Source organism: Atractosteus spatula, chromosome 3 (genome assembly GCF_055471065.1).
Source record: "Atractosteus spatula isolate fAtrSpa1 chromosome 3, fAtrSpa1.hap1, whole genome shotgun sequence".
NCBI classification, from domain to species: domain Eukaryota; kingdom Metazoa; phylum Chordata; class Actinopteri; order Semionotiformes; family Lepisosteidae; genus Atractosteus; species Atractosteus spatula.
In genome coordinates this window covers 27831543-27851372 of record NC_142708.1, presented here as the reverse complement: position 1 = coordinate 27851372, position 19830 = coordinate 27831543, and the positions used below count along the sequence as shown (strand labels likewise).

General features: G+C 37.3%; 1 protein-coding gene across 1 annotated transcript; it reads right to left on the bottom strand.

The window, feature by feature from the left end:
* Positions 1-1016: 1016 nt before the first annotated feature.
* Positions 1017-14648, bottom strand: elovl7a (ELOVL fatty acid elongase 7a). The gene is made up of 8 exons (XM_088910229.1): positions 14540-14648; positions 6731-6831; positions 6106-6296; positions 4452-4532; positions 3992-4048; positions 3608-3713; positions 3016-3152; positions 1017-2440 (listed from the first exon to the last, which is right to left on the bottom strand). Exons 2-8 carry the CDS (start codon positions 6789-6791, stop codon positions 2231-2233), a joined length of 843 nt encoding a protein of 280 aa, XP_088766355.1. The 5' UTR covers positions 6792-6831; positions 14540-14648; the 3' UTR covers positions 1017-2230.
* Between the last annotated feature and the right edge of the window lie 5182 nt (positions 14649-19830).

The window sequence follows — 19830 nt, the reverse complement described above, 5'->3', positions numbered from 1 at the left end:
ACAACTAGCAGATTGGTGCAGAATCAACAACCTGTCTCAACATCAGCAAAACCAAAGAGCTGATCGTTGACTTCAGGAGATAAGGAAAAGTCCACTCCCCTATCTACATAGAAGGGACTGTGGTGGAGATGGTGAATACTGTAACTTCAAATTCCTAGGTGTTCACATCAGTGAGGACCTCACATGGGCACTCAACACCTCTAGTCTCAAGAAGGCACAACAGCGGCTGCACTTTCTAAGGAGGCTGAAGAAAATACGCCTGCATCCATGGATCCTCACCAACTTCTACAGATGTACAATGGAGAGCATACTGACCAGGTGCATCACAGTCTGGTATGGCAACTTCACCACATCCGACCGCAAGGCCCTGCAGGAAATCTACAACACCAGGTGTCTGAAAAAAGCCACCAAAATGATGACTAACCCCGCTCACCCCAGTCAGAACTCGTTTGTCCCCCTACCATCTGGTAGAAGGTTCTGATGTTCAAGTCGCACACAACAAGACTCCAAAATAGCTTCTTCCCCAGAGCCGTCAAGCTGGTGACCCACCCGCTCCACTATGATCTCTCCTCACTTCTTCCTGTACCCACGACTGTACTCCCACACCACCATACCCCCGACAATTAAATGTAAGCCCAACATGAACTTACTTGATTGTAGTTGTACTATTTGATAATCACCGTATTATTTTGTACTGTTTGTGTACTTTTGCAGTTTTTAACAGATATGGGTACTGTCGCACTGTTATCATACTGTTGTTTACACCGTTATTGTATTTACTATTGTCTTGTCTGCTGTTCTACATACTGCACCTGAGAGACTAATGAGGAACACTTTTAATTATACTATGCACATGTGTAAGTATAATGACAAAAAGCTGAATTGAATGTTATACTAAATTAAGCAACTGTTTATACAACTAGACAATGAAAAGTTACAGGTACCAAACTTGAGTGATTTTTTTTTAGAAGTACCACAAGGAATAATTCACAAAACACACAGCAGCAAAACCAATATTTTAAATCATTTATTTTGGCACATAAATATACATACAAAAAATAAACCTATTTTTTACAATATTAAAGGTGGTCTCATGTCTACAGCAAAAGACATTCATGACTACACTGACATTGGCAAGTAAAGATACATTAGGGTCCATGATGATGCACTGACCAACAAATCTGAAAATAGTTTAATGTGTGTTAAAGACTATGCATGGAATCTGCCAAAACATGTTGGCAGTATTATTTCCTTGCCCTCATTCACCATGTGTGCATGACTCGAGTAAAAGACTTAAATTCATGCCTGGTTCCTGCAAGAACAAAACCATTAAATGACATGCTTGTCTACTTATGGATCAATGCAAAACAATTGAGTAAAATAGGTCTTGTTTGATTAGCCACCAAAAAAAGCAATGAATGAGAACCTGATCTTATTCAGTAACGCTTTTCCTTTAACATTTTGAGTAGCATTATTTTGCATAAATTAATCCGCAAGCACAGTTGAATGATCAGATTTGCTGTGTGAAGAAGTTCAGAGTACAGTGGTGTCTAGTCATAACTTCATCACAGAAAGGACTTCAAAAAGTGAAATCTGTGCAATGCCACTATCACTGTTCTCTGGAAAATGGGGAATAAAACCCCTTTCACTCTTGGCTTTCCAATCTCCATGAGGCAAATTTCCAGGAGAACATTTCTATGCCCATTCAGACTATCAGTGAAGTACAAAGCAATTTCAAGTTTCACAGGCTAACGTTAATGCTTGCTTTAATTTACTCAATGAAGCTACCCTATTCACAAAGTTTACAATTTACAGATTTGTTTTAATATAAAAATGCTAAAGAAGAGGAAGCCGGCAGTTCCAGCCATTACCCCAGAAACATACATATTACTTAGAAAAACACATCTCAATAAGAACCCTGTAGTGTGAACAAACTTAAGTCTGTGAGGTTCAGGCATATACAGTAGCTGCTATTGACTTGACCATTTAATGAAACTGGGAAAAAAAGGTGAGAACTCCATTCAAAACTCATCTATAGTTTCCTATTTAAAATAAACTGAAAAAAAATCTTGGTTCTTTACTTTGGTAACTGGCAATTGTTCAAAATTTTCAAGATATAAAAATCTATAATCAAATACTTCATGAAAGGTATAAAATGCACAGTACTGCTCATTACATATTGCTTTGGAGATTGTCTACAGCATAAAGAATTGGTTGGTGGTCAAAGTCTTTACTGCCCTTTCTTTTCACGCACATTGTTATTCATGACTTTCGGAAGTCGATAGCCTTTGGTGTAAGCATAGTACCAGAAGTTAAGAAACAGCACTAAAAAGACTAACCCATAGAGGCATATAATGTAAAGGAAAACAGGAAACTGGTAAGGGCAATCTTTCATGAAAAAGAACTGCCCAATATGGACTGTGACCGTCACAAACTGGACCTGCAACAAACAAAAAAACACAAACACATTACTAAAATATACAATTGCTCATCTTTATATAGCATTTTCATCTCAAAGCCTCAGGTGATGTGTAGCAGTCATAACATACCAGCAGCCACACCTAACAGTAGTTCAGGAACTGCTTCTACAATTGAATGAAAATGGAAACTTCCTGAAGGTCAAATTGTACAGGCCCACTGTGGAATTTAGCCAGGACATTACAGTTTATATACCCCTTCCAAGTAAATTAAAAAGTAGCCATGTACTGAATGTAAAAAAAAAAATATATATGAAGATATCAAATGAAAGTATTGTACTGTTGAAATTAAATACACTACTTTTATTAACGCATGGTAAAAAAGGTCAAAAGTCTGCTTTTGTGCCATATCTGCAAAACTAAACATTCAGCTTCTGTCTGACTTATCGTTGAGGTGCATAAAGTAAAAAAGCAATGGACCATAGCATAGGAGGAACACGGCTTGGAAATATATTTACCAATTAATGTATGCAAGGATTTTCTCCATTGAAGTAGAAATTAATTAACAGCAAGCCCGCTTTTGAAATAGTATACTTACCAGCTGAATTGTGGTCATGTATTTTTTCCACCACAAGTATTTCTGGTATGCTGGTCCCATTGCAGACAGACCATAGTATGTGTACATTATTACATGAACAATGCAGTTCACAAGTGCATGAAATGTTCCCAGTCCACCTGCGAAAATAACATTAAACAGCAGTAAAAAAAATGCTCTATATTTCTGCTTTAAATATACTATAACTAATTGCCAGGCAGATTTACTGAAGCTGCATGCATCACCTAGTAGAATCAGGCTTACATACAGTAAGACTTTGCGGTTTTCTTATTCCAACAAAAAAAAACATCTTGGCATTTTCAAAAAGAACTTTATAACAAATTTCTACCCACTGATATTTATTACGTCTTTATCTCCACCTCCTGTTGTTCATTATACAACCTGATTTTAAATGATTTTATGATTAGCAAACGTACTTGAAGTCACAACTGATAGAAGTCAGTACTACTGTATACAATGCATGATAACCTGAAAACCCGTTTAGTTGTTTTAGCTGTCTTTTCACAGATGTGGTACACAGACCAAGAGAACCCAACACTCATTCTTCCATGAGAAACAGAAGCAGATTGATTACCTGGAGCAAACTTGACACCAAACCACCAGGTGAAGGGCATAATTGAGTGATGATAGACATGGAGGAATGTGACTTGGCTGTTCTTCTTTCGAAGTACAAAGAAGATCTGCGACAAAAAACATTCGTATGAAAACAGAAACAAGTAGAGGAGTGAGTTAGGATTCTTTTGCCTTTTTGCATCGTGGTAATAGTACTTTTTTAAGATAAATTATACAATAATCATGCAATTTAACGATAAAATACCACACTTTCAGTTTGCAAGAACTTAGTTTCCATCATTCAGAGTACGAACAAGTAGTACAGGATAAAATCCAGTTATAGACCTCTATATTTCATGTTATTCTAGCTGATTCAATCTCAAAACATATGCTTACAGATACTTACTGTATCTAACATCTCAATGAACTTGGAAAAGTAGTAAAGCCAGCAGGTCCATGCCATCTGAAAAAAAATATCTTGAATTAAAAGGGGTCTACCACAGGGTGGCGCTAACGTACAAGCTAGTTACATGTAAATACAGTATTCATCTTAATACTTAAGCCATGAATTTGATTCACAAGTACATAACCGAAAATTCCATTCTTGTTTTTTCATCTTTCAATTCCAAAAAACTATGAAAACGATTTGAGGAAACCCTGACATGTAATAAACTGACACTTGAAGGACTGAACCTGGGAAAGAATCCATCGTCCAGATGGAGCAGATGAGATTTGCCCTTATTATTCTAGAAGCTTTTTTATAACATCCTGTATACTCATATTTTTTAAAAAAAAACTTAGTATAAAATATGCAGAAAATAGGGAAAGGTTTAGAAATGGGCAGAAATAAATTCAAGAAAGCTTACCCTCAGGCCTTGAGGTGAACTTGAGTAATCCACAATGTCACAGCGGAATGAGTATCCCGTAGCCCAGCCAGACATAAGGAACTATACACATGAAATAAAGTAGAAGAAGGTGTTGAAGGGGAAATTCATAATGAGTCCATTTCCACCAGTAAAGCCTTGAGTACTGAAGCTAGAATTACTGTATTTCTTTGTTCAGCAAACAAATGCTAGCAAAACTAACTTACTGATGTGTCCCTACTGAAATGGATTCATCACAAAAGCAGTCAGGATTAAGGTCAATATCAATTCCCTCCACAAACTAATTTCTATGAACATAAAAAAAACTGAATCTGAATTGGACCCTACTTTTTACAAAGGTGTTCCAAAACTAAAAGCCTAAAATGAAGCTCATGACTATTAAATCCCAAAGTTCTATCAGACAGCTGACTATCCTCTCCTGACATCAGTTGCCACTTATTTACTACGGTTGATCTTTATTATTTGTGAAAAGGACTTGAACCGAGTCCAGTGCAACCATACACTTGCATGTTCCGAGTTATCTGGTGGGCCAAGTTGACTAATTAAAAACCAATAAATAAAGCTTGGCTAAGTCTATACAGCGCACAAAATTAAAGTTTAATGAACAAGAAACAGTTGAGCAATATCAAAAACTGTGCCAACATTTGGATACCAAGCATAAGGGTTTTTTTAAACTTGCTGATTTGGACCATGGAAGTTTGCAAAAGTATTCTTTGGTGATGTAAAACCAGTCCGGTATCTGGTTCATAAGCAAAAGCATTTGTCACTACATCAGTCTCAATACTATCATTGGAAAAAAAGCCTTTAAATCAACTGTGACAGCTTTTGCACATTCAAATGGAATTCACTTCAAGAAGTATTACTATGTGAAACTAGTCATGCAGTAGGAATCTAGTGCAACAAGACCACAACTGGGTGTCAGCCTTTCATTTCTCATGATGACGAATAACACACCCAAAAAAATACCCCAGATACCCCCCTTTTTCTCAAAACTGTATGCCGTACAGTAGATCCCCAAGTACTACATTTGTAATACAAGTTACAAATTGATGCTTGGGTCATATAAAATATTATATTCATGCAGTTTAGAGAAAAAGGAGGGAAGAAGTACATTCTAAGATGCCTGTTAAACTAAATTTCATTGGTAGAATGAACAAGATGATACACAACAAAATGAAAGAACCCAAAATATTCCAGGAGTGGCTAAGGTCTATATGCATTTTAAATCGCAAATTACATTCTCTTTTTCACCATGATGTTATAAAGCCTAAAAACAGTTTAGAAAAAGGTCTTTAGTATAATATTAATCTTATGCTGTCAATGTAATATACTGAATGTATATACACCCAGGAAATTCTATGATATTCTCATAAAAAATGTGATTTATTAAAGACCCATAAACAGCATACTGAGAGACTGGTATCCACTTAGTGTATCATACCATAACTATATTTATCTTTACCACAGTGGTCAAATTAAAATTTCATTAATAAGCAGTAGGATAGATCAGATTATCCAACCCCCTTTACATTCTTTGTTGTGCATATGTACAGCATGTAAAACTTATTTCTATAGAAAATGATAACTTTAGCTAGATTACAGTTATCAAGCCTGAAGGGGCAGTTTGTATACTAACCTCATAACACATGTACACAGAGAAGACAACTATGCTGAAGTTGTAGGCAATCATGATCTGCTTGAGGTCAAAAGGTTTCCGGTTTTCCATGAGCCTGGGGCCCAGAGACGTTACAAAGTAAATGTACATGCCAATAATGAGGGTCTGAGGGAGTGGAGAAGACATGAGGGGCCAATCTTCTGTCCTAGGGTCTAAATGAGATCACATACACAAAAACATTAGAAAACAAAACTTAATGGGTTTAAAGCAGAGGCTTAGTCAACAACTGTTATGAAGGCATACAAAAAAAGCTCTAGAAAGGTAAACTTGTGTGTAGACCTTAGGAGGCAGAAAAAAATGTGAAGCGTGATTAAAAAAAACAAATATTCAAGTTACACAGTAGTTGGATAAACACTGAAATTCACTCATTACAAATTGAAACTGACTTTCATTTCATTATTTATTGATCAGTTTTTCACAATATGTAAATGGAATGCAATCTTTACTATAAACAGCTCAACGTATTTGCAGAGTGAACATATGAAATCAGAGTCTAAGCCAATTAAACATTATTTAAAGCTTACACTGTTTTTGCTGGCTTACATCTCTACAAAAACAAATAGAAGTCCTTAAACCTGAAACCCACCAGCATCTTTGATCCACTCGTCATAAAGAAGTACAGCTCTTGATGTCCACTCAAATGCCATCTTCACTGGAGTCTGCACCTCTTACAATGCTGGACAAGATCTGTTAAGAATTCAAAATCTTAACTTCAGTTATAGGTATGGAAACCAACTGACAGTTTTATAATTATTTTAGACTAAAAATGCATAGTATATTAAATATAAACCATGTTGTATTCCTTCATGTTTACTTTGAAGAAATGCTGAAAGTCTTCAAGGAGAATGAGTCTCTTCGCCTTTCAGTTGTAGATTTAAGTAACGATGGAACAATAATTAGAAAACAACCTCCAAGACGTTTAGGACCTGAGAGCACTTAAACTGTTACATTCTTGAACCCTTAGTGGATCTAATTAACTTGAACTGGGCCCATATGGAATAACAATAAATACAGGAGTGAATCTCCAAGACCAAAGATGAGAACCCCTGATGCAAGTGCTGTCTCTGAACAGACAGGCATCTCCTGAAAGAAATAAAACATATACCTCAGTTATCACAGCCCTGCCCTGACTAAATACACTTCTGAAGATTCCTCTCAGCTTCCAGTGGACATGGAAACAATCACTTTCCTTTTCCCTGGGATGTGTTCCTCAAAGCTAGTCCCTTTTCTCGTCAGTCCTCAGCTCCACCACAGAAATATTAACTAGTCTTTATCAAACATAAGTTAGATTTTCGCTTGTTTTGCCTCAAGAGGTAGATATTTTGAGAACAGTATTCAGTCCACTGTAGGGATCAGGAACACTTTTGGCTAGGGAACAAGATCCATGCACATAGAGTAAAAACAGATACGCTCTATCACACAATAGGATGCTGGGCCTGTCGATGTTTTCCTTTCTTTGTTGGACACAGTCTTTGCATTCTACAGGTTATGGAAGATGGACCAAAAGAAACACTTCACGATCGTGTTTCTGCATTTCTGCAACTTTTCATAAACCATCCCCAGGTTAATACAGTATGACTTTTAATCCACAGCTGCACATAAAAAGCAAGCTTGAAGGAGAAATTGATTTTTTTTAAGCAAAGAGAAGGAGGTTTATCTATTGCATTGACAATGGAAATGGCAATCTCTAAAATCCAGGAACAGATTAAGTTTTTCACTTTTAAAAGCTCGGTTTCAGTTTCCACTTTTATAGATTTGTGTTGAAGTTTCAAAACTGGCTGTAAATCATAACATTGCTTAAAATGGCAAACAGAAGTAATATAAACACAAATACCTTCAGAACCACAATCAAGTTACAACTCAGGACATCTCTTTGCTCATCTGTACTGCATCCTCAAGAGCCACTCCCCACACACACTCATTGTCAATGCAGGGCAGAGTAAAAGTTATGCAAAGCATTCTATCCATGTCTACAAAGAGCAGGACAGATGCATTTGCATAAATATGAAGTCTGCAAAACTAAAATGAGTATAAAACAGAACATGCATCTTAAAATGCAGTACAAATAATGAGAGTGTTATGTAAAAGCATCTACAATCTGGAAAAGGAGCCTGAAAACGCCTGTTTTTCTAAAGATTGGCAACACCTATAAGGTATTGATTGATGAGCAATGAACCTATAAACCATTTAAAATAATGAGAAAGCTGTAATTGAGGGATGAAAAGTATTTATATCTTTAGAATTTGTAACCTACAAAACCTACCGGACTGGGGCTCTCCAGGACCAACATCAGAGATACCCAATCTCTGAGGCACTAACAAGCAAAATGTGATTGTTTGGTATCAAGATAAACAGATCTCCATTACAAAATCCTCTAGTCTTTTTACTTTGAGGTTTAGATTGGTCATTTAACAAAAGGTCAGCAACTCAGACTGCTAAAAAGAACAGAAAAACAGTTACAAATGAGAGGAAGCCCTTCAGTCCCTCTAATTTGGTAAAAGTGGCATATTTCTTAATTGCCATGTCTTCTAAAAAGCATTTTACCTTGGAAATTCTGATGAAACCAAGAGAATTCTTAGCATTCCACAACCTACTATGTAGATAGTATACATTCCATACACCTACTCCTCTTCTTACACTCTTAAATATAACAGACCATCTCTTCTATGTTCCATATTTGTATTCAAATCCCATCCCTTTATGAAATTTTACCACAGTTCAAGGAGAATCTTGAATCGTCTTGAGATCCAATGAAATCAGGAAGTACAGTTCTGGTTACTTGGCAACTGAAACACCAATCTCCAGGTTAGAGAAGTGTTCTCCGTTGGTGAAATGCATACCAACTAATACACTTAACTTAATTGTTTAAATTCACACTACAGCTTTTTAGTGCACATTTTGCACACTCAAAGAAGCAAACATGAGGTCAAGCTTAATGAAATTTCTCATGACTTGAGAAAAGAACATTACATGTTTCCAAGCTCCGTCTTCAAAAAATTCCTTAATTTCTTTTTCAATCTAATCAATACATTTACAGATGTTGCTGAAGACTTCACTACTAAATATTTTCTTCTTTCCTTACACTTCTTAGCATGGAATTACTTTCTGCACGTGCCTTTGCAGTTCGCTCACACAGATTCCCACTCAAACATTCATAAAAAGCAGATTTCACAAGGGTTACTCTTCCCATGTTAAGTAAAAAAACAAATATTAATTAACCCAGGGCTCCAGACACTGAGGTTCTACCCATCTAAATTAGGCTTGAACATGTCTAGAAGTTAAATTGCAGTGAGAATACAAGCAAACATAGAAGCACAGGTATCAACGAAACAGGTACTGAAAATACAGAGCTATACCAAATGAGGGGAAAAAAAAAAACTTCAGTCAATGCCTTGTATTCCTTATCTCTGAGAAAGGCGAGTCTAGGAATGTGTTAAATGAAACTTCTCAAGCAACAGCCTGACTGAAGTTGCTGTTCAACCGGTTCTACCATGGAAACAAGGGAACACTATTGTTTCATCTGGAACTACAAGTGCTTCCTCTCTCTCCTCTTTGCGGGTGTAACTTCAGAGCCTTGGGAAGTTAATTATATTCAAGGGTGTGTTGGCAAGCTAGTAGAAGTTTTTTTAATGAAATGAAGTGTGGGTGGGAGAGAAATGTTAACAAAAATGGCGAAATTGGATAACTCCTCTGGGATTTTCATCACCATGATAACAGAAGAGAACATTTAAAATGAGACTTCTGACTTGCGCAATGACATTTAACAGAATGAGATCAAATACTGTTTTAACGCAATCCTGCTACACCCAGAAATAAAGTTCAGGAGTCTGATGAATAAAATGCCCCCTAAGATCTTGATCAAGATGACAAAGCAATAATTTGACTCATACAGTATGTTACCTGTACATTCATTTTTAACAGCTAAAACACACCCTATATAAATATCACTGATTCATTACTGTAATTTGATAATTCAAAGATCTCAGAACTTTGTTGTTTGGAATGACTTCATAAGGTACCCTTAAATGCTTCTGTGCAGAAAGCAGCACAGATAAGTACTGCATTTTATAATATAGCCCAAGGTCAGCCAAAACGTATATCCCCTATATCTCTCTCTTTCTTCATTTCCATTTTTCAGGGAGGATTAACCTCTACTTGTTCTTTTGAATGCTGACACAGCTCCCCACTCAAACCAATTCTGCCACTAAGCAGCTTGAGAGCACAGTCCCTGTAAGTTACCCATTCACCTAATTACAGTAGCTCAGAAGCAGAATACAGAGTAACATGCTCTTTGTGAGCAAAGGAGGGGAAACAAGTACTTTCACTGCAACATAACCATACCTTCAAGTTACTGCGACAGGGTTCCAAAATCTTTCTCAATTCAACTCCTCTATATCTCTCAGACAGTCACTTGTAGGCCACCTCTTGCTCTTAAGAGAACATCTCTCAGAAAGAACTAACCCCAATCTCTCTTTAGTGTCCTAATGAACTCACTGATCTACTTCCCTGGCCATTTCTGCAAATCTGAGCTCTTGCCATTAGTGGGACTCATTCTGGATTTGCCACTTCTTCATCTTACTGATATAGGTCTCCCTCAGATGCCATCCCACCTCAGTTGGCATCATGGTGTAGCCACACAAATAAAATTCCACCCTCATTCAAGGGATACCATCAGTGAAGTACTTCCTCACCAGAGAAGTCTCTCTCTGCTGCTGCCTATACTGCAGAAATTCTCTTCCCATAACTTTTCAAGCTTGTCTGTCGATCTGTTAATTCTCTCAGGTCTGTTAAAGGACAGCTTTCTCTCACAGAAGCACTACTCTGGGCCGTCACCTCCTTGTAGCAGTTATCTACAGGTTTTCCTTGGCAGAGGCCCAGTGCAAACTACTGATCGCAAGTGCAACTTACAACTGCATGGACACTTCAGTGTCAACAGTCACTGGACAGATTTCATTCTCATGCAGAATGACACTGTGTAACTGTGTATTACAGAAATGACAAAACATAGGATAACCAAATAAAAGGGCATTTGATTCCAGATGGTCACCAAACTGCCATTTTAACATATGTATGTTTGAACTTGATTCATTCACCTGATTTGCTAAGGAGTGTCAGGCTTTAATAAACTCATTCTTGGTTTGCCTAAGGGAAGTACCGTTTACAGCCTAATATTACCTTGTGATGCAACTACAATACTCTGAAACATGGAAACATTGGGAAATGTACATAGTCCAATCCAAATTTTCATTATCTTACAAATACCATGTCCACACCTTGCTTTAAATTCTAAATTTTAAAGCATTTGGTACACCAGCCTGAACATTACAAGTCCTAACTGGATGAACAAACAAGTGGTCCCCCTGTTTTGCTTACAAGACATGCTGCTAGCTTCCAGAACCTTTTTCACAATTTTGCAAATAAATCAGAAGGCAAGATCCCATTGGTATATAAAGATGGAAATTTGAGAGAGTGAAATTTAAAACAAGTTATAACATTATTGTGAAGCATTTAAACAGACAAAAAATGCCCACAGGCCAACGAACCCTGGATCACACATCTGAACTACACAGTAGATTACTGCCCACAAAGATGGATTCATTAGCACACATGAACAGTCTACTAATATGGACTCCCTATCTTAATATCACTATTATAACATTTGATGCCAATGGTTTGTTGAGCTTCCCAAATATACCAAAGAGCACCACATCTACATTTCAGGAGGGAAAACGGGTTCAATGGCATATCTTGCTGTTATTGCTGTGCAATTATTTGCCCTGGCATTCCACACGTAAAAGCCACACATGCTAACATCATCTTATGCCAAATGCTTCTATTATGCAAATGTAGTACTAGCAATGGCTAAAGAAAGAATAATTAACAGCTGACAGTCCATTTGTGCAGCTTCGTGTAAGGCTGTTGCACTAAGTTCCAAACTCTTAAAACTAAGCCGTTTCTTACTCATCCAACTGAAGCTCATTTTTTAAATTATAAAACAAAGATAGCTTCTTCTGTTTTTTTTTTGCAGGATGCAGAAAACCTTCCAAAGTTAAAAAGTCAAATAAAGCTGAGAGAAATGTCTCATGAGAACCAGGAGCACAACCTCAGTGAAAGGAATTTGAGAGATTTGCTACACCTCCTGATAGGTCTGGTAAAGTGAGGTAAAACCTTCCAATCGTGAGTAATAAAATGTTCCGTCCTTGACCCTTCAGAAGCTACTGCGTTATTCTTCCATCAGGTTTGTCAAGAAATGCCAGATTAATTTGACGTAAATGAGGGGTGTCTCTTACACCCATGAGAAACGCCTACAGACAGGGTGTGACTCCAGGTGGAAAAAAAAAGCCCGTTTCAAAAGAGAATAGTCTAATGGCAAATATATATTTACTTAAAATGGGGCTAATCTGGCCAGGTAAGATGTTGATTTGAATCTCCAACATGCAAATATGCAAAGGATAAGGTCTGAATTCTCTGTACAGCTTTTACTATCAAGATTGGATGACAGTTCACACAAGTCCATTAATATTCATTCAAGTAACTCATTCTATCTAGTGCAGATTAAATCAGATACTCTCTGAACAACAAAACTCCTTTTACGTACTTCACTAGCATTCTGTTAATTAATTCCTGTAAACACCTTAAGATACTTAAGCAAGAGTAAATCCAAATCTCTCCATGTAAAAGGATAGACTATTTTAATGAAACATACCCACTATGACGAAATGTTACTTTCCATCCCCACAAACAGAAAATAAGTGATAATGCTATTGTAGAGCTCTTGAAGTGGGAACTACATTTGCATTGACTGCTCATAAACCCATTACTCTGATACTACATACAGAAAAAAATCTTTGCACCTAGCAACTGCCATTTGTTGGCAAAGGACAGGCTCTCCGATACCAGGGCGTGCATATCTCCAGGAGTGTAGTAATGAAAGGCAAAACAAACAGAGTTAGCAAACCCTCATTTTCATGAGCCGTTATAGCTTTGGTCAGAGGTACACAACAGTCATGGGATCATGTGAACTAGTGCCTGTTGACTTCAGCAAATAAAAGAACTCCTATTCCCATTAACAAGCCCTTCATAAAAAAAAAGTTGATTAGCGTTCTTGAGGGCCCCTTCAGTATAATATTCAATATCGGGATCGATATTGCAAGCCAAGTTAAAAATTTACATTACTGCACTGGCATGAGTCTTGTAGATGTTAAACCAGATTGTGGTCCTAATCTATCTTGTTCATCAAGTGTTTGATAGCATTCAACGAATCAAGATTTGTAAAAATAAAAATCTACAAGTTAGCAAATTAGGAGTAGTTCCAATTAAAAAGACTGTATAAGACCCTTCCTGCGGAGAGAAACCTTCTAGATTCTATTCATGGGCCAGATCAGTACGATTTAATTCTAGTGATTTTCCTCTTGCAAAATATTTCGATTTACCGAAACGCACATCCAGTTACTTGCCTCTTAAATTACGTCCTGACTTGTTTGCCTTTCACTGTCACTCCATAGCACTGGTTACATGTTGCGGTGCTCAATCTTTCTTTTCACCTTGCAGAACAGGAAATACCGAAGGTGTAGCTACTTACACCCAGGGAGAGTAACAGAATCAATACACTGGTTGCTGATTAAAGTTGCCACCACTAAAGATTCTGTTTGTTATTTAAACTTACACTTATTTCTAGGTTAAAATTTAATAGTTCCTTGTACAAAACTGCAGCGCACCTGAAGCAAAAGGCGTCTCGCACTATAAACTCGACCCCGCCTTCAGTGAAGTTAAACTAATGACGCCTGAAAAGGAGGCACCTGCTCGCACTGGGGATGTAGTGAATGTAACAGGTGTTCGTTGCCTACTTACAAAGATGCCCATTGTTTCGCGGAGAAGTCCACCTTTTAAATAAATAAAGTATGAGCCTATGTCAATTTAAAATATAAATGTCATATATAATGCACTTCTGTATCTCACCAAATGCGAAAAAGGGTTACAGAGAGGAACTTTAAATCTTCCCCATTTTCACCCCCAATTCTCCGCTTATGCTTTTACGCAAACAATGTAAGTTCTGAAATAGAACATAAAATGATTTGTACGTGCTTTAGTTATTAGTTACTTCAACGAAACCAAGGTTTTAGAATTCTTGCGCTAACTATATCAAAAGATCCAAAAATCACGTTCAAGTTCATTCGGTCGGGCACAGCTGCGAGCATGTTAAAAAAGTGAAAAGCTACTCTGGTTGACATTTTTATCCCATCTTATTTTATGGCAATATAATGTACTGTAAGTCCACATTTAATGTCAAATTAAAATTATATATTGTATTTGCTCTGATATATTGCACGTGTAATTTTCTTGTAATAAGTGAAATATATAAAACCAATATATTATGATTTACTATTCTACAGACCTGTGACACTTGGCAGAAGAGCAGGATCACCCCGTATCTCCTCCAGGTTCACCTGGTGCTCCTTCACCCGTACAAATGAGGAAAGACTGGGACTGACTCAATAATTCATTACCGAGAGAGCCCGCCCATGTGATTCAATAAGGGAGGAGACAACTTAAAAGACGTTTAGAACAGACCCCGGAAAGTATCTAGCCATTGGTTAACGTCATATTGTGTCGTCACATAAAAATCTAAAAAAACACATGGTGTGATAGTGATGTATTCTACAGGTTGCAATGTGATCTCACTAAATCTAGGAACACTTTTTTTAGAATATAATCTCTTAAATCTTCATCATACTAAAAACAAAATTGTTGTAGGTCTATTCAACTGCTTTGCTTTGTAATTAGGTAGGTGTTCAAAATACAGTATTCCACCATACTAACAGTGCAGAAGCACTGCCCTGCTCCTCTGTATTAAGTGTGGGAGCACCAGTCCTTAAAATAATGTAATTTTTGTGAGCTTTGTGACCCTTTCAGTGCTCTCTAACCTTGCTCTTGAAAAGCCCATGTCTTAGGCAGGTCTAAGAGGTAGCAAATCATTCATAATGACTAGGGATAATTTATCTGTGATCAGTTAAAGAGGTAATTCTTTAAGTAATTTAGGTATAATTCTGAACAAAAATCTGAAGTCTCTTTAGCACTCCAGGACCAGAGTCATCTCTTAAATAAATATTACAGTATGATTAATAACATAAGGTTTTCCAAATTTAAAAACAGTGAGTCAGAGAAAAGATGAGACTAACTGTATTGGGACCACAGCTGTGCACCCCTGACTTCGACAAAATAGCTGTTATTGAAGAAATTGGAAGATATTTTTTTATTGTAAAATCTGTGATGAAGAAAAGAAAAAAAAAGTTTTATAACTTCCTCTAAACATTCTCCTCATTGAAGGTATTGTTCTGTACAACATCTTGAAGCCAGATTAGAAGTATTACCATTCTGCAGTTAATTAAATTAATTAGACCAGCTACGTAACTAAGGGGAAGAACAGAAACTGGAAGATCCTAGGCCCTCCAGGAATTGTGATGGACAGTAGTTGTACAGATAGTACTCCTCTATCGCTTTGTAATGTACAATAGGTCTTTCCCCGCACTGAACAGACAAACTGTACATGTACACATACAGTACTTTCTCCAAAATATACCATACACGGGCACGCACTTCAAAAAAACAATGAGAGAATTTGTGAAATGAAACCTTTAATGAAAACATTTATTGCAAAATGTTAAAATAACTGAAATCTCCAAGTGAGGCCTTCTGGTGTAGGAGCCCTTGTGAAAAGAAAGTTCCCCTTATGTCTTAGCAGAGAGACCTCCTGCCAAATGAAAAGATTTAGATGTGCTTCCTTGCATTTTCAGGTTCTGTCATTCTATATCATGCACAACACATGGCAGCTAATCATAAAGGCATAATCTAAAATAAAATGTAATTATAAAAAGCTTTTTCTCCAAGGATACCAACTTGCTGGGAGAAAGCACCGTGGAAACAAATTACAGACCCTTTCCGCTTTTGTTTTCTGAAAGCCAGTGCCTTTTGAAAGCAATATCCAGGTGCTTGGCAAACTATATTAAACAATTATGTGCCAGGGCTCATGGATTAAATTTAGGAAAGGCCCCCTGCTGTTCTGTATTAGGTATTTTAGTAAGAAGTCTACATTTTGGTATGAAACATTTTTTAATTTTAAGATGTAAATTAAAACAAGACTGAGCAAGACCTGTCTTATACTGTATTTGTCTCACTTGCTTCTGTTTGTTAAATTTGTGTAACTTTGTATTGGCTTCTCTGAAAAAAAAATAGATTTTAAAATCTGTTTCACAGGATTTCCAGTGCATCAGATGTTCCCCAGACCTCAACAGCTGAAGCCACTTGCTCTGTTTTCCATACTGTAATTACTGAGAGGGTGGCCTGTTTATAATATGTTTATTCCATGCTGAAAAGAGAAGAAAGAAAACACAACGTTTCAGGCGTGGAGCCTTCTTCAGGTGTGAGCTACTTATTACGTCGACGACATCTGCAAAGGAATAGAAGGTGGTTAGAAAGCCTGGTCTTGGAACAGATAGCTGTGAAGAGATGCTGGTTTAGTAAGAGGGGGAGGCAAGTGACCCAGGGTGGAAGAGAAGGAACGTCGAAGAGATCTAGAAAAAGATTTGGAGGAAGACATAGTGGGTCGCAGCAGATGTAGGTTGAAGTAGTTCAGGTGGGTAGCTGCGTCAGCATGAGTTCACACCTGAAAAAGGCTCCATGGCCGAAACGTTGTGTTTTCTTTCTTCTCTTTTCAGCATGGAATAAACCTATTACTTGTTCCTTTGCAGCCTATGCATGCTGATGCAGCTACCCACCACCTGAACTGTTTATAATACTACTCATTAAAAAACAATATCATACATAGTTCTTTAACTTTGGTACATGCAGGAGTACTTTAATTTTTACTCTTTGAAATTCATATCCATAATTTAACATAATATATTTTTATCCGGTTTAGGAACAGATTATTACATTAAAGCTAAATAATCCTATTGTATTCTACTTATGCAAGGGCATTTTTGTTCTTGTACTGCATGCTGAGATGGTATTCAGAGATGCTATTCATCTAAGAATGTAGTAGAAACATGCCAGGCCTTAATGAAATTGCTCAAGTTTCTATCTCTTTACCGGTTGGCCAGCATTCATGGCATAGTTTTCTATGTACTGTCCTCTCGACTATTTCCTCACGCAGAGTAAACGTCTCATACCTTCGCACAGATTTTATCTGTCTCTTGTTTCAAAGCCAGTCTCAAGGAATCTGTACACAGTATGAACAGCCTCCTTCAGATTCAAAAAATGCTTTTTCACGGTCACTGGTGTCTTCTGTTTTTTCATATTGAATGTGCTATTTCTTTTCTTTATCAATAATATCAATATCCATAAGAGGATAAGGTCTGTGCAGTATCATTTTAATTAGCTGTAGTTGTCCCAAAGTTGATTTACAATTGTTGTGTTTGAGTACATTCATTGGCCATTTTCCATTGAACTCCTCACCTTTTTTTTAAATCAATCAACAGGGAAGTGCATTTACAATGTTTTAACACAAACATATCACCACAGTATAAAGAAAACATTTTAAATACTTGAAATGATTCCAGGGGAAACGTGGGTGACAGCTATTTCTAACAAGATAACATGTGATGTTTCATGGCCTCTTTTTCACCATTTGAAAGTAACTGTGTTCTTAACAGGAAGCAGTTTTATCTCAACATGAAATACATTGTGAGAAAATCTACATCCTGCACACCTACTGAAAAGTGGTTATGAATGAGAGGAAAGTGGATGGCAAGATAATACAGTGGTTAATAGTGCTGCTTTGTAGTGGTGGGGCCCTGGGTTCAATTCCTGGGGTGCTGTTTGTATAGAGCTTGTATGGTCTCCCCTGGGTTCACGGGTTTCCTCCCACAATCCAAATACATACTGATTGATTAAATGATTTCTGTGAAATTGGCCCTGGTGCGAGTATGTGTGTTTGGGTGTGTGTTCTGCAAAGGATTAGCATCCCATCCAAGGTGTATCCCACCATGCTCCCAGTGTTTCACAGGATCACCATGACCCTGAATCAAATAAGCAGTTATTGAAAATGAAGGGATGGTGCTGAAATACATCTTAATTCATTTATACACAGAATTACAGGTTAATGAAAATGTTTTTTTTTTTTTTAGTTTTTAATAGTAAAGACATTTTTAACAGCATGACTTAATAGCACTGAGCAATGATACCACACGTCAGCATATACAGTCCATTTCTTACCTAAAATTAAGTTATACAGCACCTTGTATCCGACATCTACGTGAATTCCCCCTGAGACGTGAGCCTTATGTAATGAAGTGATGTGCCTCCGGGTTCTTGTATCCCTTAAACTGCAAGAAAAGCTCTGAACTTTAAAGACTGGTAAGACAAGCTTATTCCTCGAGCTGTAAATTTAGGAAGCGGATTCTACATTAATCACACAGATTAAAACAAAACATTTCTAATAAAATGCAATTTTCTCCTTCTTTGCACAGCAAGTTATAGAAGGGCATACTCCACTGACAGAATTAAAAGGAAGGTAACTGTATTAAAAGGAAGGCACAACCTCTGTTAGTTCTCCTTACACAGTGTTCTTCAGAGGGCAAGAGCTGGAGAAATTTATACCACTGAAAAGTCATTCTGCCTTCTTTGGGGGATACCACGCAGGCTACCAGCTCAGTTTTCTATTAGCACTCCCAGCTGAATTAGACCCAGGTGTGCTGCTCATTTGTTTTTAGTTCAGGGTTTCCGGGAACAGATGGAGGTGATGGCAGCTGAACCCAGGTAATGGACAAAAATAATGGAAAGATGGTTCCTGACAACGGGCTCAGTGGACCTCTCAGACAACTACCTCGGTCACGTTGCTCATGAAGGAGCTGATAGATAGGCTGATATCTGTATATTGTTTGCACTCCTGTTTATCAGCTATAGCTGGCTGAGGTACAAGTAGAAAGTATTTTCACTGTGGTTTAGTAATATAAGAAAGATTACAAGTATGAAGCAGGAGGCCATTCCGTCTAATTAGTCTGTTTGATAGTTCATTTATCCAAGGATTCATTCATTCAACACTCATTCAGCTGGTTCTTGACAAAAGCCAGGGGTTTGAGCCCAACTACATGGTTAAGCATCTTGTTCCATACTCCACAACCCTTTGTGTAAAGAGGTGCCCCGTTGTCTAAACTGAATATCAACATACAATATCTTAGGTAAGCACAGTTCCATATCTTATATTCAATTAAGTCAAACAGGAATATGGTGCAATATGAGATGCAAAAGAGGACGATTTAATCAAGAAACTCCAAAGTATTGATTTATTTCCCAGCATTCAAACTATTTCAAATAATATACAGTACATAACCCTATTTGTCTATATTTTTAATCAAATTTAAGCATTCTTATTCTTGGACAGGGTTCTTCATAAATGATCCCAGTGCACTACTCATATAGAAGCACTTGATCCACCTCTGAAATGCAGCACCCGCTTTCTGGAGTACAGCAGTCATTCTACAGCAAAAGTCTCACTACACAGCGGATCAGCGGATTAAGTGAAAAACTGCTTCACCATTTGAATTCAACTGAAAAGTTATGCAGACCAGATTGTGCATGATCAGTGTTTAACCAGGGTTAGCATCCTCAGTCTTTCAGATAGTTTAAAGGCATCTCTAATGACCATGTAGGTACTCAGTTAAATGCCTCATTCCTGGTCGCCATACT